At 46.6% G+C, this 25,964-nt stretch overlaps 1 protein-coding gene across 3 annotated transcripts in view; it reads right to left on the bottom strand.

The window, feature by feature from the left end:
- Positions 1–25,652, bottom strand: part of LOC144178196 (carnitine O-palmitoyltransferase 1, liver isoform-like) — a 48,847-nt gene extending 23,195 nt beyond the window's left edge. The window contains exons 1-10 of one of the 3 annotated variants that reach the window (XM_077705842.1): positions 25,256–25,652; positions 25,030–25,200; positions 23,796–23,950; positions 19,848–19,970; positions 17,097–17,311; positions 15,751–15,836; positions 15,169–15,273; positions 9,425–9,556; positions 8,339–8,393; positions 5,622–5,751 (exon numbers count right to left, since the gene is read on the bottom strand). In XM_077705842.1, coding sequence (XP_077561968.1) covers positions 5,622–5,751; positions 8,339–8,393; positions 9,425–9,556; positions 15,169–15,273; positions 15,751–15,836; positions 17,097–17,311; positions 19,848–19,970; positions 23,796–23,950; positions 25,030–25,151 — 1,123 coding nt within the window. In that variant the 5' untranslated portion in view covers positions 25,152–25,200; positions 25,256–25,652. Of the gene's footprint in view, positions 1–5,621; positions 5,752–8,338; positions 8,394–9,424; positions 9,557–15,168; positions 15,274–15,750; positions 15,837–17,096; positions 17,312–19,847; positions 19,971–23,795; positions 23,951–24,772; positions 24,961–25,029; positions 25,201–25,255 lie in introns of those variants that run through there. The other 2 variants (XM_077705843.1, XM_077705844.1) reach the window with 2 other exon arrangements.
- Between the last annotated feature and the right edge of the window lie 312 nt (positions 25,653–25,964).

The raw sequence follows: 25,964 nt of genomic DNA, 5'->3' as shown, positions 1-25,964 counted from the left end.
TGTGCCTTGCCGCACCCGTGCACTTCCTCGCCCTCCTTATGCAAGCATGCGAAGTCGGGTCCTGTTAACCCGCTGCCGTAGCATTAGCATATGCTAGCCACTATGCTAAAACTCTCTATTGCCGAGAGTCACGGGACCGACGTGAAACGATGCAGCTGACTAAATTTCGCTCATGCTGTAAATTTGGCAAAAGGTGAAAGAGTGCCTGCGGTGCCAACTTTCGAATACACCCTGCATCACCTGAAAGCTCCGGAGATGCGTGAGCCAACAGCAAGCGAAGGATTTCCTGCGGATGAAGTAGGCCTAACGAGCTCAGCGACGCCTACGCACAGTGGGCATGTCTGCCACAACACGACGATGCTGCAGCCTTCGGAGATGCAGGAAAACCGAAGAAAAGCTGAAGGCATTCTTCATGACCTGGCATCCACTGCAGCGACGTAGATGAAAATGAATTTCGCCAGCAATTGTGATGCCAGCCCATTTGACGGTACCAATGGCTACCATGCAGACGACGATACTTTCACGAGTTTGGAATGCCTCAACGATATGTTTTGTGCCTTGAAATGGTGGGGATAAGAATTTTTCTAAAGGCGAGTGTGAATGCCGTGTAGCCATGCAACTGTCTGCTGCGTGCGTGAATTGTGGAGATTTGTCGTCATTATGGAGCTTGCCGCACACGCAAGGCAGCCAAAAGATAAATTTGTTTGCCATGAATATCCTTGCCGTGCACGCAATGCAAAGCACCGGAAATCGACAAACTGTGCGGCACGATGTGTTTGTGGCCATGAACATATCGCATCGTGGCTTGCACATGAAGATGTGACAATGTGACAGGGCTATGGAGGAAAAAAAAAAAAAGTCCTGACGCCCGCAGCAACACATGCAGCCGATAAAGTGTTGCAGGGCAGTGCCAATTCTGTCCCACCACAAGTTGAACTTGGACAACCCCGGGAACACTGCTGTTTCTTTTGACGGTTCATGGATCACCCGCGGTCATTCATCCCACATCGGTGTCAGCAGAGTAATAGATCTTTTAACTGGACTCGTACTGGACTATGCTGTCCTTAGTAACTTCTGTGCCGGATGTGAGCATGGCCCTAAAGGCACACAACGCATGGAAGGAAAGCCACATGTGCCAAAAAATACACAAAAGAAATCTGGTGGAACGGAGGTACTGGCTAGACTTGCCTTGTTTGAAAGGTTGTGGAGAAAACATGGCCTTCGGTACCCTACTGCCCTTTCGAATGGCAATAGCCGCACATACCTTACATTGCCAGAGGCACGTGTGTATGGCTATACAAAAATCACCAAAGGAGCTTGCACTACTCATGAGCAGAAGCGACTGTTCGTGGCCTTGCGGAATGCAATCCCTAAGTGCAAAGGCCAAGGAGCGAACAGTTGTAGTGGCAGAGGAAAGCTGATGGGTGATCTTGCCACCAAGTTGGCATCTTATTACAGCTGGGCTCTGCGATCCCACGGTGGAGATGTTGCAGCGATGCACAGGGCCGTGATGGCAACGTTATTTCACCATGTGACTTCGAACGACAGATAGTGTGTCAAGCCACACTCCATGCCCAGCAGGCCCAGACTCATAGTGCTGCCAAAATGCAGCTGCAGCCAAAGGAGGGCCTGCTCCCAAGCACAGGTACAACTTGCCACCACACGTATGCAAAGTGCTTCGTCCTATTTACCAACGCTTAGGTGACACAAAGCTGCCTGAGCGGTGCCAGCGTGGAAAAATGCAAAACAGTAGCTGAGAGCTTTCGCTCCCTAATATGGTCACTCGCACCAAAAAACATGCTTCGTTGTACTCTACTGAAGCCGCTGTTGCAGAGGCTGTTGTCCGCTTCAGTGCGGGAAACCAGAAAGCATCCTCGCAAATACTAAGCAAGTTGAGCATCAAGAGGATGAGCATCAAGAGGATGGCAGACGCCGAACAGCTGAATCCGTACGCCAGCGTTGCTCTACTGAGAATGTGTGTCGGGCACTGAAAAAGCGGCACAGTAGTCTGAACAAGCAGTCGGATTACATGCAATCCTCAGGAAATGCAACTATGTACTATATACTTTTGTGAAGTTCTTAATAAATTGTGCCTAGTTTGGTTTTTCCTATGTTTCTCATAACACAAATTTTCTACACCTGGCTGCTTCAGTTCATTGATATATCTGCTGCTAGGACAGATAGAAATGTACTTTTTTTTGCTAAAGTAAGCTTAAACTCTTTTGGGACCGCTCCTATAGGCCACCGATCACATATGATCGATGGTTTCGCACGCCTGCAGAATACAAATTTTCGCTCAATGGAACACCTAGCGACATCTAGGAGATAGTTTGAAAACTGGAGTTTTTTCTTTTGTGAAGTTTCTTTTTTTATCGCCAGGCGGCAACGCATCAGATATTTTAATCTGACGGGCGGTGGTTTCGAATGTAAACAAACATGGCGTCACACTCGCGCGCGAGCACGATAAGAAATTCGCGTCGTCTCGTCTCACATATCTTCGCCTTCTGCTGTGGATTTTAACGATGAGAGTGGCAGTGAAAAGTCGGAACACGACTTTTGAATATTTTTATATTTATGCTTTTTTCTTTCTTTTTCTGAACTTTTTTAAGGAGGGACACTGGTCTTGGGAACATTTTTGTTATTTTTTAACCTATGCACTTGAGATTTGCACACTGCGTGTATTTCAACATCCTGAGCACAAATATGCAGTCAGTTTTCGTCTATGGGGTGTAAGTTTAGAGTTGTGCAACATGTTATGTCACTCCGTTTCGGGCAATTTTTTCATTACGTACCTATGAAATACTCAATAGCTTTTATCCCTTTGTGCTCTAGAAGGACCAGGGAGTGCAACTATACCAGTGCAGTAATTTTAGAATGGTTTCTGCAGATGCTGCAAAATTCTTAAATGTCAGGTCATCAATATACAATGTTTTTGTAAAACTAACTGCATAAAATCTTGTGCCAGCAAAAAGAAATTCTGCTTTGTGGTTTTATTGCACTGTTCAGTTCATAAGCTTTCGCATGCAGCAAAAATGATGTAAATCGAACCAGTACATCCAAAGATATTGTACCCGACAGCTGACCATGTTGGAAAAAAATTGGTTCTGAGAAAACAGGGCACGAAGTTTGCAAACATAGGCAAAAATGGTCGTTTAGGCGACTTCAAAGGGCGACAGCTTTGTGAATACTTATGATACAGCTATGACATTTTGCAGGTACATTCTTTGGGACCTGTAGACTGCAAATAAAATTAATACAGAAAATTGATTTTTTGGAAAATTTTCGGTCCTCAAGATTAACTAAGTTCTTTTGGATTTTTTCATGGTGTTATCGTCAGTGTTGAAGTAAAACATGGTATTGTACGTCAAAGAACATATAATTAGCTGCATTTTGGTATATGCTAAAGCAAGATGGTTCCTTTGCTTTATGTAATAAAAAATTTGTACCGAGACCTCCCTTTTTCATCACTTTTTCCGGCGGTCCCAAAAGAGTTAAGGTGCAGTGACTGCAATACAACAACCGATGGTCTTATCGGACCCCGAAAATTCGGACTTGCTGGATATTTCGGACTTTCCCGAGGAACCACCAGATGTCCCATAGGAGTAATGGCTCACGGAGTTTTCAAACTGCTCTTTTATTCGGACTATTTTTTTGTTCCCCTCCGGGTCCGCGAAATCGTTTGGCTACTGTAATTGAAGCAGATCTTTTCATTCAAGCTTCAAACATTTTTATTTTGCATTGTTTATCGAAGCACGATAAAAACAACTAGAATGCGGACATCCTAAGTGCTGTAAAATTGCTAATAAGAGTGATACAGGAAAACTGCTGTGATCGTTGCATTCTTTGCTCATTGGACTATCCTAAGTGCTGTAAAATTGCTAATAAGAGTGAAACAGGAAAACTGCTGTGATCGTTGCATTCTTTGCTCATTGGACTATGCAGCCATGCCTTAAAAATTATTTTTAACAGCCAATTTTCTTGCATGGAGGTAGTAATTAATGACTAATTAAAACTAATTATCTCAAAAACCTAATAACTAAAACAAGTTGAATATTTGAAATCAGCGTAAAAACCTGAACAAGAACATATAGTTTCATCAAGATTGGTTTGAAATTAAGAAAAATAGCTCTAAGACCAGTGTCCCTCCTTACGATGCCCTTATCAAGGTGCCCTTTTCGAAGCACACTAGGCTCCTGGGAACGAGGCTAGTGCGCGATGCACCAATTCGCATACGGCGTGTGGGCGGGGACTTGACTGTTGTACCAATAGGGAAGGACGCTCCTGTAGTGCCAGCTTCAAAGTGCTCGCATCAGCCAGCTCCGTCGGTGGCCGGTCCTCATTGAGAACGTTTGGCTCAACATCACGGCCAATAGTTGATCGCTGCTTGCGCTACAGGCCCGCCCAACTTTCCACTGCGTAAATTTTCACCACAGTATCGTCCCCTTTCTCGCACGTGCAACTTGGTTTGCCCGATCGGTTGCATTCTGGCAAGGAGGCAAAAACCAGCCGCACATGCCGCTCCCACTCCACGTGCGGAGGCAGCGCCATAGTGCCAGCGCTGGCCACATCGCGCACAGGCCGGGCCGGTGTGCGGGCCTGTGCACGGCCACGTCTGGGCAGCAGATGTGTGCGTGGATCGCTTTTGCTCACAGAAAGCGCTTCATCATTCACTGCTTCATCAACTTCTCGTGAACGAAGCATTAACTCTGACCCTTCAGCTAAGCTATAGTCAATTTGTGACGTTGATTGGGAAAAGGCGCACTTAATTAAGATAGGTCGGGTGCTACTCGGGAGTGCTCATTTTTCGGGCCGATAAGTTCACAAAAAGGCGCCTTTTCAGGATAAGTTCAGTCCTTGAAGCGCATTAAGGAGCTGGAAGGTGTCAGGAGGCAGAAGTGCTACTAATTTGCACTTGTGAATAGGGAGGTAAATTTTAAATATGAGATCACACCTTTCATACTTCTTTCGCCTGTCATTCGACAAAAAGCGATGCATTGTTTGTTTACAAATACAAAAATAAAGCTATCGTTTCTTTTTCCCATTTCACTACCTAATTTCCCACAACATAAAAGGCCGTGCCACAAAAGGTGCCAACTAGAGCTAAGCGGTGTCAAGCTAGCCAACTGAAACATTGCATTAATCCCCACTGTTGAAGGAAATACGGCAGATTTAGAAAGCAGCAAGAGGATCAGACTGTACCATTTCAAGGATACATCCCACATCCGTGATGGAGCTCAATGTAGGAGCAGAACCTTCTTGTACTTTTTGTATGAGATTTTGAGGAACCCTCACAGGTGTTTCGGCGCGAGCAGTAATTCAGCACAAATGAGCTCAACCGCACTTACAAAGTTAGAGCTCAAAGCAAAAGTACGGAACAAAATGTAGAAGCAAGACACGACAGATAATTTGCTGCAGCTTGAAAGAGAAACTGTACTTTCTCCCACAGAAACAAAAGTGAAGCTACTAATAGACAAAGAAAGAACCTGACTGCAGTTTACTAGCATGAGAAACTCCTGTGCTCGCCTTGGGACAAACTGAAACAAGCGACACTGACAATGCACTAAACAGGATGGTGAAATAGTGAAAATATCAATACATATGAAAGTGCAAGACAAACGCACCCTCACGCTTCTCCGCGTCCTGCATTATCCATTCAATCTGGTGTTCAAGAGTCGTCGGGAAGAGAATCTGGTTGCCAGCGTCATAGACATCGAGCTTGTAGAAGAATCCCTTGTGCTGCAAAATCACATGCTGAAAGAAGGCAAAAAACTTAAAGGGACACTGAAGTGATATGTAAACATTGCGGGATTACTAGCGCAAATTGTAGTCCGGAGTCCCCAGGCCATGTTTCGACCACTCTAGGCGCGTTTACGCAATTTTATTTAGTAGAAAAACTAATTCGAAAACGCTGTCCTCCTCTCTTTACGCTCGCCCATTTTCTGTGGCGTTTTCGTGTGACGTCAGGAGGGGATGAGCTGGCAATTGGCTGCGCCACGGCTGCGCTACTGCACGGCTCCCCGGCCGACAGAATCAGTCGGCCCAGCGTTTCGTCCGCCGGCCGCCGGCAGGTCGTCGCAATCAAGGAGGTTAAAAAAAATTGCTTGGTCGCAATTCGTTCGCTTAGTTGAAACGAAGCCAGGACACGTTTGTGAATGGAAGAATGTGCCTTTCTTTACTTGGTTTGTTTGTACACTGTATCTAGCTCCAAGTCAAGGTCGCTTCACACAAGCGCTGCACATGTGACGCTTCGCTGACTGGTACGCCAGTAGGAAAATATAAGGCCTCTTGAAGGCGGGAGAAGAGTCAGCGAAGTCAATATAGGTACTAAGCAAATAAAATCAACTGATATTTTTACCGTACACCGTAAAACTAGGGCGCGGGAAGCACTTTTTTGCGCTGGGCGAACAAGCACAGCGGTCAGCAGCACGACTACGCATCTGCGAACGCTTTTCCGTCTACGAAATGCAATTGCTAGACGTGAGCTACTGTGGAAACTCGGGCGACGCTTACTGCACGATCGCAGTACAACAAATAGTCACCTAAGCGGCTTGAAATGCCAAAACTAAATAAAAGTGTAAACCGGTTGTACAATATATACCCTATATTAGCAAGGCCTTCGCGTCCCGCTCCGTAGCCTAATAGTCTGAGGCGCTAGGAATTCATCGCAAATGTTTTGCGAGTCACGAGTTCGAATCCCCGCGGGTACGTGCTTTTTTTTTTTGTAAGTTAATTTTTTTGTTTTCCGCCGATGTTTTCTATATTGAGTTCACCTTTTTTGGGGCCGCAACGTTCATGGCTACACGAACTAGTTCACAAAACGCGCGCAGGCTGGCACTGGCGCGCTAGCGAGTTCTCGTTGGCGTGCTGTTGCCATAAGCACCGACTGCTTGCAGGCAGTGGGCACAGGCCAGAATGAACAGACCCTTGGCCTGGTGCGAACACGCTTTTTACGATACAGGCATGAGGGAGGCAAGCTCCAAATATGGGGGAAAAGCGCATGACATTTGGGCGTCTGCGGGTACGCGGAGGGCGTTCATGCACTGCGTAGGTCTCGGCTAGTGAATGCTACGACTACAAGCCGTCCTGGGAGGCTTATCTTGTGCATTTTACAGCCGACAACATGGCAGAAGCGCGGTACGATGATTACTGAGATATTGAGAATGCCCATCCAACAAAGCCATTGGTTATGTTTTACAGAACCGAAACCGAAACCGAAACTTGTGTGATTGCTAACCTTGGACATCGTCCAATCACGGCGCCCCTCCTCTCAACGTCACAGCCTTAGTTGGTGCGGCCGCCGCAAACCGCGCATGGTAGTTTTTCTTCTTTCGCGCTTTGTAAAATAATTACCGATTTGTCAACCGGATAAACGATGAAAAGTGTGCTAATTTGAGCCAGTCTACGCAGTGCAAGCAAAAACGGGAGCTTGACAAATTCACTTCAGTGTCCCTTTAAAGCAATGGAGAAACTACAACATACAACATTGCTATGTTAAGCAAAAGATTTTTCAAGTCAATCAACCAACAAAAATATTTATTACAGTACAATGCCACCAAGAGGGAACTTAATCTGTGGGATCCATAGGAAGCATATTATAGAAACAGAAGCTCTAGCAGAGTCCTTACTCAAAAACAACCCCGTCACTCCATGGGAGAGCTTCATACACTGCCCAAAAGTGTCACATAAATGCTTGTGTGCTGGCCAACATGTAAGCACTCTCCGCGCATCAAGGCACTTGACCAGACAGAGCAAAGCCATATCCAAAACTAACATATTACGTGTTTCTTCGATCATAATGTGCTATGCAAATGAATAGGTATTTTTGTGAAGCTCAGTTAGCTTCCTGAATTCTAACTACATGTCAGAAACACTGTTCCACCTGCTTTACTGCATTACTTTGATTCGAGGCAACAGCATATTCCCCTTTCTAGGCATGACCATTTTTTGCAATCCTCCCCTCCTCCAAGTTGCGATAATAAGCAATGTTGCCCATATACTTAAACCAGAGCATATAGACATAATTCACGATCAAGTCGCATGTGACCTTGACAAGCAAGGTAACGGGAATCTGAGCATCCCCACAAAACTGTTTGCCTTTGGGCAGAAATTAGCACATTCTAATTCGCTTTTATTTTCCCACCTTTAATTTATAGCAGCAGTAAATCCAGGAACCTTCTATCTCCCCTACAATGTTTAGGCTGAAAAACTCGCCTTCTTAGTCAATCTTCCTAGCTCTCTAGCTGCTGACGCCTGACCTGCCATGGTGGCTCGGCGACTAAGACCTTTAACTAATGGGTACGGGTCCACACCTTGGTGCTGACCAGGCACACGAACTCACTTTAGATTCACTCGAGCTGTAGTGGCAGAGCTCATCAACGTCCACACCAGGCACTCTGAAAAACAGAATTAACACCAAGTTCTTTCAACAGCAGCACAGAGACAACAACCCACATGGGAAGTACAAGGAACAGCAAAGGATATCCCAAATAAGCAACAATTTGCGCCCATGCTCATGGCAAACTTCCACACTGAGAAAATGAGTTTATTGTCAGCCAAGCTTGGAGCAGAAAACAGGAGCCTCAGCATTTACGCGCCAGCGTAGGACGCAGTTCAAAAGTCGAAATCTGATTTCTTGCACTCACGCTACACATGGGCTGCAAGGCGTGGCAACGTGGAGCACAACACGTGGAGAACAGCATTTATGCCACCTGGGAATCTTTAATGTGCACAGAAATCTTGGCACACGGATCGAACCTGGGTCTCTTGCATTACAAAGCCGATGCCTATCCCACTGCGCCACAGAGGCACACGTTACTCATATGCAAAGTGTTGGGGTGATCTTTGCACTGCGCCGTTGCCACAGAGGCTGTTATTGCAAGAATGCAAATAAGTACACAGTAATACAAAATAAGGAAAACATCATGAATTATTGCATCAATTACCCTGAATTAATAAAAACTTGTCTCTTTATGGGCCTTTTCACGGGCTGCAGTGCCCTCTCTCTTGACTACTTTCGGTATCAACACCGGGCCAACACTGAAACTAGTCAAGAGAGGGCACCACAGCCCCTCTGGTGAACCACAGCTCCTCACTTCGACAGCTTTTGCGTTGATTAGACCCTAGCATCAGAAAAACAGCCGCCTCCCAAAAGAGAAGAATCCGTGACCTCATGCCCTGCATGCAACCACTGTGGCCTCGTGTGGAGTATGTTCATATGTTTCATAGGCTTAGTGATCATGATCAACTCAGAGTGTGGTGCCACTGTTAGAGCCAGTCTGTTGTGCATAGTTTGTTTTGCTGTAACCTTCTGCATTAAATACAACCGGTCCAGTGCATCCCAAATTCGTGCTCTGAGCCTAGATGATTCAAAGTTCCTTCAGGCCCCCTACGCATTCTTCTTTAAAGGTCAGGCTTGAGTGCTCACCTTGTGGTGGAGAAGATTCGGTCGTACTGAGACATGCAGATGGGGACGGTGCCCCGAAGCACCAGGGGCTGCAGCTCCTCCCGGTCGATCAGGCGCTTGAAGACCAGGCAGTTGTGGATTATCACCGCCGTCCTGCGAGCGCAGCAGCACAGGTGGCACAGGGCGTGCCACTTGGGCACTTCTTCACCCCACCACTGCTTCTGCAGAGCTGCTCCTGATCCAGCCGAACCAGCATTCAATAGACCCACACAACGACAGCTCACATACGAGTAACTACTCGGATGAATTATGTAAGATAATTTCATGAACAGAGGATGAATCGTTCTCATCAAAATGATTACACATCTGCTTGCATTAAATGATCAATGAGGAAGCTTCTGCCCACACAGAAATTCTGAACCATTTTAAACGAGAATACATGACGCTCTTAGTGAAGCACCTGTGTAGAAATGAACATCTGTACGAACGTAAGTACCACACGAAAATGAAATGAAAGAATCAATAAAATCAATCACCAGAAGAACAAAACTGCACAGACTGTGTACGTTCAAAAGCAGTGTGTATTTACAGGTTCGAAGAGTATGTGCCCGCCTGCTGCAAACAGCTGTGGTAATGAATGAATGAAACTTTATTAACGATACGGGGGGCTTGGTAGCCTAGTTGGGGAAGAGGGGAGAAGGGAAAGGGAGTGGGGCGGCCGTCAGAGTCGTCCGGTCAGGTCTGCCGCTCGCACGAACTCCCACAAAGAAAGGATCGTGCTCGCGGCGTCCAAGTGAGGGGGCGGAGTTGTCCATTCTTCCAATGATGTAACGCCGGCGCCCTTGTGCCTGTTCCTCAGCGGTGAAAGGCCGGGGCAGTCCCACAGTAGGTGCCTTAACGTTGGTGAGGCACCGGTATTGCACGTGCAGCACGTCGCAGAGGCTGCCTGGTCGCCCTCCTCGTTCTGATCGGTGATGTCCACTTGTGGGTCATCGCCACGAGCTCTTTTGGATGCAGCGTGCGCTCGCCACTTTGCCAGAACATCTTCCGTAAGGGCAGCACCTGTCCTAGCCTTGTATATTAGCACTTCCGCACCGCGCGGAAGCCCTTTGGGAAGTGGGTGGGGATTGTGCGGCACCTTCACCCTCAGTTCTCGTTTGGCTTGCACCTTCATCCGCTCGCGTTCCTCGTCCGGGTCAAAGAGCAGCGGAGCCTGAGGGACTGTGTCAAGGGGGGACGAGCGGAAACGTAACAGCTCGCTCGCCGCGTCATGGGCGGCGCTGTTTCCGATGCTGCCCGCATGCCCCGGGACCCAGTCCACCCGCACCATCACGCCGTAGAGCTCGTGAAGGGTTGCGCAAGCGGCTTTCACATTGTGCGCCAAAGTGCCGGCTCTAGGTGTCTTCGTCAGATTTTTGAGGGCGTCCAAAGAGTCGGTAAAAACGGTGAAGGTTTGTCCTCGCACAGAAAGTGGGCTGGTCCTTGCACATTCAGTCAACTTCTCTAGTGCATAAAGGATGGCCTGCAGTTCAAGTGACCTCACAGGTTGCTCTTGGCAGTATTGAAACGCCTGCGCATCCCGCTGCTGTCCTCGGACGGCAGCGACCGCTCCCCGGAAGGTGTCTGGGTCCCAGGCGGCGTCCGTGAAGATGGCGTTGTCCTGGAAGTCAGCCCTCTCAGCAAGGGCAGTTCGTTGGGCAGTGTGATCCCCTTTCGTGCGTCGGCGCGTGACTGGCTTCGTGACACGAACCTGGACGTCGTCCCAGGGAGCGATCGCGCGGAGCACTTCTATCTGTTCACCCAGCTGTTCCCCGTCCAGCTCTAGGAGCGACTGGCCCGCTGGCGTGTAGAGACGGCGGCGATCGTGTAAAACCTGCTTTGCCTTGCGTTGAACCTGCCTTGCGTTCTGCGATGATGTCTCTGAGCGGCGGGATGCGAGAGTAGCGGTGCAGCTCCTCGACCCGGGCATGGCGGGGCAGGCCCGTTATCACCCGAAGACACTCCCGGTGTAGTCTTTCCAGCTTGTCGTATTGCGATTTTGTCAGGTCAAAACACACAGCTCCGTAGCAAGCTTTGGACGTTAGTATTGCCATTGTGAGGGTACGAGCTGTGCGTGTGCTGGCTCCTCCGGATTTGTGGGCTATGCGTCTTACAAGATGCAGAAGCTGTTTCCACTTAGGCTCTAGCTGCCGTAGCCACGTTGCCGCACCTCCGCTTTCATGTATCGGGATGCCAAGAATCTTGATGTGCCGGTCTGGAGCTCTCTCGAGTGTCTGGCCGGCGAGGCAGAGCTTGACCTTTTCGTTTTCAACCGTGGAGCCGCCCAGGAGAATATATTTTGTTTTTTCCGGAGACACTTCCATTCCCGTAGTCTTCAAGTAGTCGGCTAAAGTATTGAGGGCGTCTTGTATAGCGTTGGCTGCGTCTTCTGTTGTTCTGAGAGGGTCACCAGGCTCCGTCCACAGCGTCACATCGTCGGCGTACATGGTGAGGCGCACACCATGAATTCGCCGCAGGCGTGTAGCCAGCCCTCGCATCACCAGGTTAAATAGCGTGGGCGACAGTATGGCCCCCTGGGGAACGCCAATGCTGCTGCTGTAAATCTTAGGGTTCCTAATGTCACTCCGAATCTCAAAGGTGCGTCCCTCTAGGAATGACCTGACGATGTTGAGGATGCGGGCTCCTGGCTTCGTGTCTTCGAGTGCGGAGATTACTGCCTCGTGCGCTACGGTATCGAACGCCTTCCGCAGGTCGACGGCTACCAGTATGCCAGGAACCCTTTTTCTTCCTCTCCGCTTTTGAAGACAACGACGGAGCAAGAAAATGCTGTCTTGTGTGCAGAGTCCTGGTCGGAATCCTGTCTGGCCCGGGTCGAAGTAGGGTTCTTTCTGTGCCTCTTCAAGGTGGTAGTTAAGCCGGGTGAGAACCATCCGCTCCAAGAGCTTGCTGAGTGTTGAGGTAAGCGAGATGGGCCTCAAGTTACTGATGCTGACGGCTGGCTTCCCTGGTTTGGGAATGGGGCTCACCACGGAGTGCTTCCATTCAGCAGGAATTTCGCCTGACAACCAAACCTTGTTAATTTCTTCAAGTAGCTGCATTTTCCCGTGTTCGTTAAGGTTGCGCAGCATCTGCCAGGTGATGCCATCCTTTCCTGGTGCGCTCTTGGCGTTGACGGATTCGAGAGCCATCACTAATTCTTGCATTGTGAAAGGCGACTCAACATCTTTGTCGGAAGTAGGTGCTGTGCGTTGATAAATTCTGGGGTCTGGTGGCACTGATGGCTGCGGGAAGAGCGTCTCTGCTGCCTTTTTTTCGAAGTCGGACGCCGAGTCGCCGGTCGCCAGCCTGACGTTTTTGACGGTGTTTCCAGTCTTGCGGTTGCCTGACATGGCCTTGTAAGTTTGCCAGAGCTTCCGCCCGCCAGTCCGTTCATTGAACGAGGCGCAGTGGTTGTGCCATCGCTCCCGAGAGAGCATTTTGGCGTAACGGCGCGCTTGTGCGGTCTTATTGCGCACCTTGACAAGGTCGACATGCCGTTTCCCCCTGTCGAGGTAAACTCGATGCAGCTGGCTACGGGTGTCCCACAGGTTGAGAAGGTGCTTGTCGGGTGTAGGAAGGTGTTCATCCACTTCAATCTCTCTAGTGGCTTCCCGGGCAGCTCTGGAAAGCTTCTGAAGAAACGGGACGTCTTCGTCGTAAGCGTCAAAGCCGGATCGAAACCTGTCCCAGTCGACAGCTGCGGTCATCCCTTTTTTCCGCCCTGTGGCTCTTACTTCAAGTTCAATCCAGATCAGATAATGGTCACTACCCATTCCGTCGGGACCGCACCTCCAGTCCTTTACAAGCCTGGGCGTTGTCCAAGTCAGATCTGGTATAGTGTCGCGCTGCCTGGAGTGAAGTGCATGACGAGTAGGGTAGTCGGTGTCGTTGGCCAAGGTAAGTCCTGCCGCTTCGGCCTCTTCGTAAAGTCGGCGCCCCCTCTGTGATTCTTTGTCGTATCCCCAACTCTTGTGTCTAGCGTTGAAGTCCCCCCCGGCCAGCAATCGGTCTTTGGGGTATCGATGTCAGAGTTCGCGTAACCAATCGAAATTTGCAGTCTCCGAATTGCCCTTTCTGTAGCAGCTGCTCTCGGGACGTAGGTAGGCAGACACCAGGATGGTCTGGCGACCGCCGAGCTCACATCGCACGGCAACCACCTCTTGTATTCTGTTGCAGTGCTTCCCAGTGTCGAGTTTGACGTGCGGAACATCTCTACGAATGAAGATTGCCGCCTGTGCTTCGACTACCTCGTCTGGCTGCTCACCTTGCTTCTTCTTGTTTGTCTGTGTGTGCACAATCGTAGGTTGAAAATGCCCTTCGTATCCCTGGATGCCTGGATTAGTACCTCTTGTCTCCTGTAGTAGAAGGGCCACCAGTTGCCCTACGTGTCTGAAAAGTGCTCCAAGCTCGGCAGCGCAGGACTTGAGTGACCGGCAATTCCACTGCAGGACGTCTGGTGTCCGCGCAGCCGGTTTATTCTGGCTTATGGTGGGCTGGCTGGCCATGCTGTAATAGTACGGCTGTCACTTGGGCCTGCTGTTTTTGAAGGATTTCTCGGAGTTGTTTCATCTCCTCCTGCTGTGACTGGTGCATGTCGGTCCACTTCTGCATAGCTTGATTCGTTTGAATAGCTTGTGTTTGTGCTTGCGCTTGCAATCGCATGGACTGTGCCCTTGTTTCTTGAAGGAATTGTGTGACCCACGGAGGAGCTTCGTAAGCTAGGGGAAGTGCTTGCTGTGGCTGCTGCTCTTGTAGAGTCGTTTTTTGAGCAGTAGTTATTGCAGTTGTAGACTTGCCTGCTGACTTCTGTTTTTGTTGCGCGTCTGGGGGAGTGGCTACTAGGGCTCTCTTGGGCGATGGGGACTGCCTCGACTTCGCCTTGTCAATGCGCGCCCTTTCCTCCTTCTATTCTTTCAGTCGGTGCTGAAGAACCAGTTTTTGCTCGTTTCGCACGTTGAGCTGTTCCTGGAACCTTGTACGAGTCACGTCTATGGAGCGCTGGATTTCCGAAAGTTGTTTCTCTAGGCGCGTCAGAGTGTTCTCGAAATCCTTAGTGCTGACTTCTGTTTCATTGTCCAGTTGCTTCAGCTCACTCTCGATTTCTTCCTTGCAACGCGAACTGAAGCCGGATGATCCCGGCTTGCTGGCTGAAATTTGGACTCCGGACGCTACCGTGGCGTATGACAACGCGTCAGTTTGAGGCAGCGACTGATTATCCCTGGGCTCCGAGAACTTGCTTTTTGGTGCGCGTTGCGAGCAGCCGCGTTGCGGTTTTCGGCTCGTGCTTGTGCCGTTTAGTGTGTCGGTTTCCCGGCTGGCAGACGGTGCGAAAACCTTGCGCCGTCGACTTTTGCTGCGTGACTGACGTTCCTGCGTCGCTTCCTTGACTTTCTTATTGAAAAGCCTACGCGCTGGGCACTTTTTGTCGGTTCCCAGATGACCATCCTTCCCGCAGTTGGCGCAGTGTTTTTTGTCTTTCTGAGGGCAGGCGTCTGGTGGTTCCTCGTGGGAGGAGCCGCACTGCGAACACACTGCCTTCTCCTTTGGGCACATATCCTGCTTGTGGCCTGGTCCGTGACAACGAAAACACGCCACGGATCGCGGCTCGTAAGGGCTTACTCGTTTCAGAAAATCCCAGTATTTCACGTACCGGGGTCCATTCTCAGTAGCTATCCACCAAGCGTACAATGTTGCCACAAACTCCCCACGTGTCAGCTCGTACATACCTCGAGCACTGAATGTGTGATGGGTGGGAGTAGCTCTGGTCAAAACAGTAGTAGTTGCTGTTGATGGCAATCGGTGTACGGCCACTTAAATAGATGTATTTCTCCCTGGAATCGAAGCAAGAAAACACAATTGAAAAATCCAAATAAAACCTGTAGTAATAAAAACATGTCTCAATAGCTTTCAAGCAGAACACAACAGAAAAAGAAAACACACAGCTGCCTCCTAAGTTCTGTTTCTTTAAATTGCGGCTGCAGTGCCCCTACTCTCTCCCCTAAAAAAATTAACCACTTAGCAAACAGAAACACACCAAGAAATATTGCCTTAAAGTGCTATATTTACAAACAATGCAACTGGAAGTCTAAAATCTGGGGCAATGATACAAGCAACAGGCATTAAATGCAAAAAACTTACTAAATCATACATTTATTTTTACACATTACACATTATTACACATGTACAAATTACACGTTAAGGTCGTCATTAGCACGTATAAATAACATATGCCCTAATTTAGTGCCAATGACCCCAGAAGCTGAACTGTCTGGGGATGAAACGCACGGCACAGAATATCAAATACCCACCACCACTCTGTGACATAGTTGCTTGAGATCCAGGAACGCAAATACAAGAGCCTCTGGAGAGTTGGCCCCAAGGTAGTCTCGAATTTCTGTTTCAACCGGCAAAGAGAAGAAAGACAATTTCAGACCAAGCTGCTTAGAAAAGCGACAAAAACAACAACAAAAAACTGACATGACAAACACGCTTTCAGGTGAATTCCCATATAACCTAATATAAAGTATCCTAGAGGTAACTCCAGAGGTAAATCCAGTGCAAATTAAAAACAGGCACATGTTGAGTTAACGATAGTTATTTCAAATTACACTAGTTTAATTCAGCTGGCATTCTTAGAATGATTCCAAAATTGCAACCGATTTAACATATTTACCCACAAAAGAATGACTGTTAACTTTGACAAACAGGTCCGCAGACACCTCTGTGAGAAATTCTCGAAAGCCACAGCACATCTAGTACTTCAGCAAATCTATTAGAGAGTCACCGAAGTAAATTAGACGAAGACTTATTTGTGGCTGCATGGTGCACTTTAACCCACGCAATCTATTATTTGACTACTTAGTGGTCCTCTAGACCTTTAGTTTATCTGTAGCAAGCAGGAGAAGTAAAAGCACCCCATGCCATGCCCGGCTGCCACAATAACTACCATAACGATGCCACACTGATTTGTTTTCAATCTTTCTTGCCTTTCAAACTTTTCATTTTCACGCACTGTATAGCTAATACAGACCTTCTGTTCACTCATACATGGGCTGTGCAGGTGTTAGCAATCTATTAAGTCTGGGGGCCCCACGGAATCGACAGTGTCGTCACAGCTGACGTCAGAGAATCAGTTTGGAGGACAGGGCGAGAGAAGAGGAACTTTAAAATGCACTTTCTTTATCAGAAAATGGTTGTGAATAAGCAGGCAAAAACTCACAACATGGTCTACATATTCTTGGCTTTAACCTGGAAAGGTAACTGAATAACTGAACAAAAACAGTTACCTGGAAAGGTAACTGTTCTTGAAATAAATTTAAAAAAATAGAAAACAATGTTTGAAACAATCCACTCCATGTTTGTACACAGAGGGTTGCAAGTAATTCTCCACATTAAGGAGAGGGATCGTAACTGTGCCCCCAGTAGCATGTCATTCACCTGCCACTCACCCCCGAAGAGGGATAAAAGTGAGGAGCAAGATGATGACCCACAACCGCCGTTAATGAAGGGCGAGAGCAGGCGACCCACTCATCCGCCAATTCCAAACGCGACAGCCACCCCCCCATTTGTGAAGAGCAGGCCATGATGATGTGGATGAAGATGCATTCAAGAAAGTTTCGCCCGGAGCGAGACCGCCGGGAATACTGCCCCTGACCTGCGCCTGCATCTCGAAGACCTCCATCTCTTGGGGCGTGCAGACTGCGCGCAGGGAGTCGAGGAGCCGCTCGATGGTGTCGTGCAGGGCAGGCACGGGCAGCCGCGGCAGGGACCGCTGGCAGCTGTACAGGGACGGCTGGTACCCGCTGATCACCCGCACCGCCACGCACCACGCCAGGTTCAGGTACTTCTGGCTGGGACGCACCGCCCCGTCTGTGTCCAAGGGGCACACAAGCCCTACTGACCTTCCCAGCGCAAGGCTTTTCAGCACGCAGTGCTTGCTCGTGTTTTTCTTCCTCAGTGCACAAATTACAGGACAGAAATCTATGCTACGCCAGTGGCATGGCCGGTAACGTGATGAACACAATGGTAAAGTGATGCAAAGCAAGCGCCTTAGTTTGCTTCCACTGCTCGTTTTCGAGCGATGGCATTACTATGCTTCTTTCGAAATATGTCACGTGTGTACTATACCACCTCCACCACTCCATGAGTAATAAGCAAATACATACACAAGCATGCACACACGTCAACTCTCATGAATCAGACCTGGTGAGACCACTGAAAATTAAAAAAAAAATCAAGTCAACCAAGGTCAAAATTTTTATACCTTAATGAATTGAACTCCAAATTAAGTATTCAAACTGAATGAGCCAAGGTAAAACTAACCAGTGAAATGTACGTGTGTGTGTGCATGCGTATAGCAAACACATTTATGAGTATATATGCACACAAACAATGAAATCCTATTAAACTGACATCACTAATAGAACTGATCCTTTTATGTCAATTGTTGTTGCATAGGTTTCACATAACTCACGATTACACGATAAAATGCATAGTTAACTTAGTAACTATTCTTTGCATGCACTCGATTGTACCCAAATTTTGTACCCGATAAAAATTTTAGGCAAGCTAGTAGTCATAATCGAACAGATAAAATGAAACAAGAAAGTAACGTAGAATAAAAGTTCTTGTTATGTGGCAGCTGGAAATTTCCTGATTGGAGCCTGCCGATACTCTTGCCAATGCTTCAGTACAAATCTAGCTTTTGTAGTAGAGAGCGTATCAGTACTTTTGAAAATTACTCATTACAATCCCAATCTCTAAACAAAGTATTCGTGATTAAGATGTTTAATGTGGATACAGTGATAAAGCATTTATGAATTGCCTGTGGTAATATGGAAATTCAGTAAAACTCACCAAAACTCATCTCAGCAAAAAGAAAAAAGAAGTCTGGTGTTTCTTATCAACAAAATGTTTTAATACTACTACTTTAATCAGAAATGTACTGCTACTATAGAAGATGAAACATTTTTGCAGTCGAACACAAAAAACCAGACGGTTAGTCAAGCACCAACAGTTGTAGCTTCTAAAAAAATCCATAAAGCATAGTACTTTTGCTAGTAGGTTAGTAGAATTAGCAGGATATCCAGTTTGAACAAGGCCACGTCTTTCCCAAGTGGACAGCTGTGCCTCCTCTCTAAATAGGGCATTGCGTTAAAATGCACCTACTGATTGAATTTTCATCTTTTATTGTTTTTGCTATACCACGTAGCTTCTGGCCCATTAAGTTAATCTCAACAAGTGAACGTTCATACAGAAATAGCCATAAGGTGACACAGGGCAGCAACTGGCAGGCCTGACTGGCAGCAACTGAGCCGACTAAGTAACAGCAATGACAGCCTTGCAGGACACTAAAAGGGCGCACTAACCGGTGAATGTGCTCAACACTTCAGTCAAGGGGGAAAAAAAAGACAATTACAACTGACTCAGGTTAATTTGAATTCCAACAATTCATACTTCGGTTTATTCGAATTCCAGGATTCTAGCTGGCCGGCTATGCTTTTAATGTGTTTTAAAGTCGTTTAATTTGAACAACTTTTCTGAACAAATGATGCTTGTTCTTATTCCTACGACATTTTTTTTAAATATGACTTACGGCAATGTCTGCAGTCACAAAAACATGCATAAGGTACTAAGTAAATAAAAAAAAAGCATGCTGAATGCCAACAAGGAACAAAAGAAATATGCTATAAATGCAAACATGGCTGCAGCAGAGCTTTAATAACCCAAATAAACCAATTTCCGTTCATTGCCTGAAAACGTTTTGCCCCAAATCCAATCTTATCGCTTTCACTTGCCTTTCACATGTCCATGCAGGGCACGTGTTTGTTAAGAAAAGGAAACAGCAGCTGTGAATCAGGCATCAACAGAACCACAGTTTCATTAAACTATGGCTGTAACAGTGAGGAGAAAAATGTAAAAGGCCCATCCCCAACAGTGATGGTGAGGCATTAAGGTCCCCTCCAGACATTTCTGCATGCACAGGAAGGTGTAACGCTGATAATTTTGCTTAATATACTGACGTGTTGAGCCAGCGGTACAGAATAAATACTTCACAGCAGAGAAGCATCTGCGGGTCATGGGCCTAGTAGACATCTTCCACTGACTTTCAATCAATATCGGTTTGCGCTGCTGACATTAGGTACATACGAGTGCCAAAGATTAGATTTTTGTGTAATATTGCAGAAATGCATATTTTAGCTTCCACTAGAGGTATAAAAAAAATTCCTGCTCATTAAAATGTGGCCCCCAAAAGTTTTAATTAATGCAAGGTGGCTGCATATACCTAGTCACAGATGGGGCAACACTGTTTTGACAGTTTTCATTTCAAAAGCAGTAGTGCCAATTCTTTTTGTTTCTGTCCCCAGTGCAAGCATCTGGACGCCACAAGAAGGTGCATACTTACACATCCATCCTCTGTAGGCCAGTAGGCTTCGAAGTACGATCTGACGAAGTTTCATAAACACAAAAGAAAGTACTACACTGATGAAGCAGGCGACAATGATGGCCCTGACTGTCGCTGGCAGTCCTGAAAGCACAAAGAGAAAAACGGCATCCACCGAGAATGACTCCTTCGTGCACTAGTGGACGTCAAGCGAGCACACTCGTGTCAGGCCCCAGTGCCATGCCCACAAACCAGAACCAACAGAAGAAAGATGGCTCCATCACCTTGTGTGCTGTTGCAAAAGACAACCTGTTCCAAACAGGAATGTGCAAGGGTTTATTTTGCATGTAGGAAAATTTCTCAAATAAGAAGTTACAATCCAGGCAACTGGTCGCACATCACTTTTTACAATGGGGCAAAAGCAAGGTGAACTTTCTTAAAAAGAAAAGCTCAGTTGGGGCATGCAAAACCACCTTTATTTTAAATGGTGAAATAAACTGCAAAATTGGCCATGGTGTGGCTAGAACTGCCATAAAATTTTACAGCTTTAGCAGAGTCATCAAATTTCCAGGGGCTGCAAATGCAGACTATAGGCACTTATCGCATTACCAACTAGGTATACCGTTCAGACTTTCTCTATAGGCAATTTGATGTACATTTTGGCCACACTAGCATCATGCTTACCAAGAGCCGATTTTTTCTTTAAAGGAGTGTCAGTAATTCCCATCCCTTGCAAATCCCTTGTACTTCACACCTGTGCTCAACTTTTAAGCCGGCTATTTCATACACTGAATGCAGGCCATCATACTCTCACACAATCTAGAGCAATACAAGTGCGACATGCACTTGCCCAAAAAGTGGACCCAATGGCACTTAGCACAAGTTTCAAGCAATCATATTTTTGTGTTTAGCTTACTACGAAGACTGCAGTAAAAGGTTTCTGACAGCTGTTAAACAAAAAATACCCCATTTATCTTTGTTTTTTCATCATCTTACTGGAACATGTTCTCAAAATCGTCCTATTCTTGCTTTGGCAGATTTTGAAGGTCCCAGTGTGTTTCTCTTGTGTAAACCTTTACTGAGATTAAGTTCTTTCCCTTTCAGCCACTCATGCCTTTACTTTCACAGTCATTCCCCAAATGGCCTCAAAAGGAAATGGTTCCTCCCCCATGGTCTAGCAGCATTCAGACTACCTTGTGTTGCACAAGCTTGGTCCGTTTATGGGTGCCTTATCTCAAAGACGGGCAAGTTGCCCTCTATACTGACGCAATGCACAATTATGCAATGAACAGGAAATGACCTGATACACTCAGTACTCTCTCGTAGTGCCCATATCCAAAAATGTGAGTGTAGAAGCAGACTGAAAGAGCCCAGCCTAGAGTTGAATTGTCTGTCCTTATTAGGGCCACCCATTGTAACCAATGTGTCACTTCAGAAGCAAGTGCTGGCTTTAGTCTCGTACATCAAATGATACTAAAGTGCTTATCCTTGGGTGTTCGGACATCATGAACAAAATAAGGGCACCGCTGGAATGAGGACAGATGTGACAAACCCGAGTGCTCACCCAACACAGCGCTTGAATGATAGAATATGCTAACAATTTAACAAATGCTCTTGAATGGAATGTATGCAATGGCTTTCTGGCTGTCCACAAATGCGCACCTCTTTTTGACAAAACAGCTGTTGTCAAGACAGAAAAGTGCCAACCCTGCCAAGCGAGATAATTGAAGATAAGCTGATAAGCTGGACTGCATGTGTGAGCTCCCATCTATTGCACTCTCAACGAAGGAGCTGAACTTTTGATGCGTGCACCACTGAAACCTGACTAGTATATTTTGCTTTGCGGTTGCCGCTCTTAAATGCGCATATATGTGCATGTGGTATTTTTAAAATATTCAGCCCTCATGTGTGCCCCATATTCCATCCTCTGACCCAGCTGCAGTGCTTCTTTTTCTCTTCATCAACCGATAGCTGCACAGCAAGTGCAACAGATCACTTATGTAAAGCAGAGGCTGCCCGCACAGAGGACGTCATGTACTACAAAGGATGGCAGACTGAGAACATTTGAATAAGCTGGAATCCCGAACACGCACCAACATCTCCGCACGAAGAAATGTTTTCCCCATATGCTGTGGATATAAAGCCAGCCTGTAGTGAGCCAGGCCAAAGATTTTGAAGCTAAAGAAACTCACTAACCCTTTCAACTGTAACATATCCATACATCAATGCTTTGCACTGTATCTCACCTTAAAAAAGCCACACTAATTTAGAAAATAAACGTCAAGAAAAAAATCTGACTGTATACCTAAACGTTTCTTGTCCGTTTATAGAAATAAAAAGTGTAGTTTGGAAGAAGCCAGAGGAAAGAATGTCACAGCTTGACGACGACTGTGATCAAACGGGAAGAGCAGTGATAGTGTTCACCATCATTGGACATGTGAAATGCTTACTAAAGAAAGCTTCTAGGAATAGTCATTTATTGTCTCAGAATGGTGACATTCACATTTCCTTGTAAAGAGAACGGAGCCAAATACTAGCGGCTGATTCGTTATAACAAATGTCACTGGAATATTTCAGGTTTAGCAAAACTAGACTTTTGGTTAGCAAGTACTGAAAGTTTATTGCTCCTGTGACCATTTTTTTTCATTTTGAACAGCCCTACACAAAGTGATCACTCAAAAAAGCTTCTGGAAAGGTCATCTACTGTTTGCCAGGAAGCCCCGCCGTCTGCAATGTCCACTGCAAGAACTCTACAGAGATGCTAAGAATCGATTCAACTTTAGGAGCTACTGATTATAGATGCCTAGAAGCATAAGTTTAGCAGCACTGTATTATTGATATCCTGATGACCAAGGTTTGCTTCTTGCCCCCTAAAAGAACAACAATGCAGATAAAGGTGGTCATTTACACCTTTAAATAAAGTATATTTGCAATATCTGGTTAATGCTTTGTTTTGTAGCCAGCTTTGTTCAATGCTATGTTTAACGGACAACAACTCCAGAGACACTTTCAAAGATAAATCTAAAAAAAAATTTTTTAAATTTGGCCCTGACTGCAGTATTTTACTCTCATGAACATTTCATCCCTGTAGCCTGATGGTCTGCTATATTTTCCCATAAATTCTGAGCTGTTATGAAACGGAGTTTTTTGCAGGAACAGATAAAATATAGTTTTGACTTTTAGACTTAAACACCACCACATTTTTCGTGTCAGAACTTTCCTAGACTGAACGCGCAGGCTCCCACAAAGTCCCGAAATATGTTGAAACACTCACTGCTGCATGAATCAATGAATAAGCTCCATCGGAACGAAGTTGGAGAATTCAACCCAATAGGCGTGCGCTCATCACAGCGAGGGCTAAAGAAGGCCACATAGAAAAAAGGAAGTCAAGTTTCCTTTGTGTGACAAGACATTCGGTTTTGGCCAGGTCAGCTCATTTAAAGGGATCAATTGGGTGTCTGACTTTCCATCCCCCTTTTTCCTCCCTCAATGAAGCCTTGTGTCTCCTTTTCAGCAGTCGAAAAAACTAGTTATTTTAACCTGCAACAGATATGATATTACGCAATAACCATACAAGTAAAATTTCTTTTTTGTGAAAAACAAGTAACTTTTCTGGTATCACTGAATTTTCATGCTACAGAATCACGTGAGCCTGACACCGCAGTTAAATCGTCTCTTCTTTTTATCCCTGTAGGTTATTGGTTGACATACTGATATTAGAAATGGTAGCTTTAAGTCTTAGTTATTGCCCTTTTATTACATCCTCTACTTTTATGTTTTTTCAGGGAAATGTTCTGTTTTCAGTTTTGTGAATTACGGTGCCCAGGTAGACCTAAAAGCCTTACAAGCAGAGCACCATTTCCTTTGGCACTCAATGACCACTTTCTGACAAGCGATATTTGTCAGCCTCTAAATGAACCACTTCCCATAAAGGAATGTTCTTGGATCGTTTGTGAGTTGGTGGCTTACCATGAGGCACATGAAGTCTGTCGCCTGCGTCCCAAAATAGCTCCTTAATTGACTCCGCAACTTCAATGTTCGAGAGCATGAACAGGAAAACTATGATACAAAGGATGCAAATATTGTACACAGATGTCGGCCACATTCCATTGCTGATGGAATTCCTGTAAAAAACAGAAGAGTGCGAAGCACAGATGTTCATAAATAAGAACGGTAGAAGCAGTCCCATGCATGTGCAAAGTGGACTAAACGCACTCAAAGCAGCGCATGAAGGTATGTTTCATGATGAGCCCATAACAAAGAGAGAATACGGCAATTACCATAAACTACTTTTCTTTTTTCTGCTGGGTAAAGTTACAGCCTCTGCGACTGACATGCTATAACAATTTCTAACAGGCTGTCACACGAGCTGCAGTGACACTCATAAGCACAGCAGGTACATCTGACAGCCACAAAATTTGGAGGGTTTGAGTGGTCCTTTCAAGAGCTGTGTCACTGAAATATTCCCACGCCATTTTCAGGCACAAGCAAGGCAGAATAGCCTACACACAGTGCACTAACAGACAAATGTCAGAAGGCGATTTAACCAGAGTCAACATTTATCAAACGGAGAACCCGACAGCATTCCGACTCAACAATTTGTTCAGGAAGATCTGTTTTTGTTCGGAGTAACAGTAAAGTAAGCACGCAATAAATATATCTGCATGAGTAAACTTTTACCCAAGTTTTCCTTACAATGCGGTCTTTTTGAGGAATGATATACTTAATAAAACTATCTGATCCCTAAATTCCAACACAAATTCAACTTTAAAGAGATTTCCCCGGCACAATACGGGATTCGTCGTCGTTGTTCTGCGCTTGTAAACACCGAGTGAATGTTTGCACCTGTTTTTTTTTTTCTTTCTTTTTTTGCGGTTGTTGTTGTTAATGTGTGCCCCGTACTGACAACCTTCCACACTGCAAGCTTCAGAAGAAAATGAGCCCACCGGTGCGTGCACCAAAATCATGTGCTCCCCCCAGCCCTTTCAAGCCGGCCGGCTGCTGTCATGTGGCCTGTTGCAACCACTGCGCGCACGTTCCCTCCTCGGAGCCACGCATCCAACACGCCGAAGATTGCTTGGCCGCAGATAGCGCCTTTTTCTGCCGGGTTATCGTCCGCAAGTGACGACTCACTCGTGCGCACCCTGTAGCCTCGGCAGTCACCTTTGTACACCGACGGGAGGGCGGGCGCTTGCGCACTCACCTGACACGATGATACTTCCGCACCGTCGCTCTCAGGCAGACACGAAAAAGGCTCCCGCAGTCGCGTTCGTCGTCCACTTCGCGCACGCGGAGGCCAGCGACCGCACTCCTGGCTTCTGCCATCTTCAAACTCTGGCTACGCCGTCCTCAAGCCTTCGCAGTGACGCAGTCCCTGAAAACAGGGCACTTGACTCACTCCACTCACAGGCGCGCACAAACACGGTTACTCGGGCATCGAACGACGCAGCTGCTCGTAGCTCGTAGCGGGAGCTCCCGGTCTGCAGTAGCAGTGATCGTGTGGATGTCCTTCGCTAGGCGGAAAGCTTGCGAGTGAGCCGACGCAGGTCCTTACCTTGGCGTGCGGCGCTCACGAAGGGCGGCCAGCCAGCGACAACTACACACACGACCTCCCCCCACTCTCTCCGCCGGCCGGGATCACGTGAAGTCCGCGTTATGAGCTGCGGAGCTCTCGCCGACGGATCATTTTGCTTCGGTGAAACAAGAATGTGAGCGATAAATGACCGAGATTAGACTGATTAGACGAGCACTGATTTAACGCGCACCGGCAGACTCTACAAGTTCGGTAGTGTGCCACCGTTTCATTCCGAGCGCCACTCTGTCGTGAAATGCAGAGCCTAAGGCTCTGGTTAAATGCATGTGAAGACGATGAAGCAGTGAAGATTTCAGGGTGGCGCGCACCTTGAAAGTCCGAATTTTTGCTGGAAAGTGCGCACCTTAAAAGGGGATTTTGCTTGCACGAGCATAAAAGAAGGCTTTCCAGGCTTTCTGCTATAACTCTGTACGCAAAAAAAAAAAAAGTGCACCGTTCTTTAGGAAAAAAAAAAACATGCGTACGGTGACAAGCAAAGAATTTTTTTCTTTATGTTGCCTGTCATGCGTGGTTTACTATTCAAGCACGGAAGAATAAAACGTAAT

Source organism: Haemaphysalis longicornis, unplaced genomic scaffold, assembly GCF_048455015.1.
Source record: "Haemaphysalis longicornis isolate Haplotype H1 unplaced genomic scaffold, Haemaphysalis longicornis Haplotype H1 scaffold_4, whole genome shotgun sequence".
Lineage (NCBI taxonomy): Eukaryota > Metazoa > Arthropoda > Arachnida > Ixodida > Ixodidae > Haemaphysalis > Haemaphysalis longicornis.
Note: the sequence above shows the minus strand (reverse complement) of the source record. Positions and strands in the feature narration are given on the sequence as shown.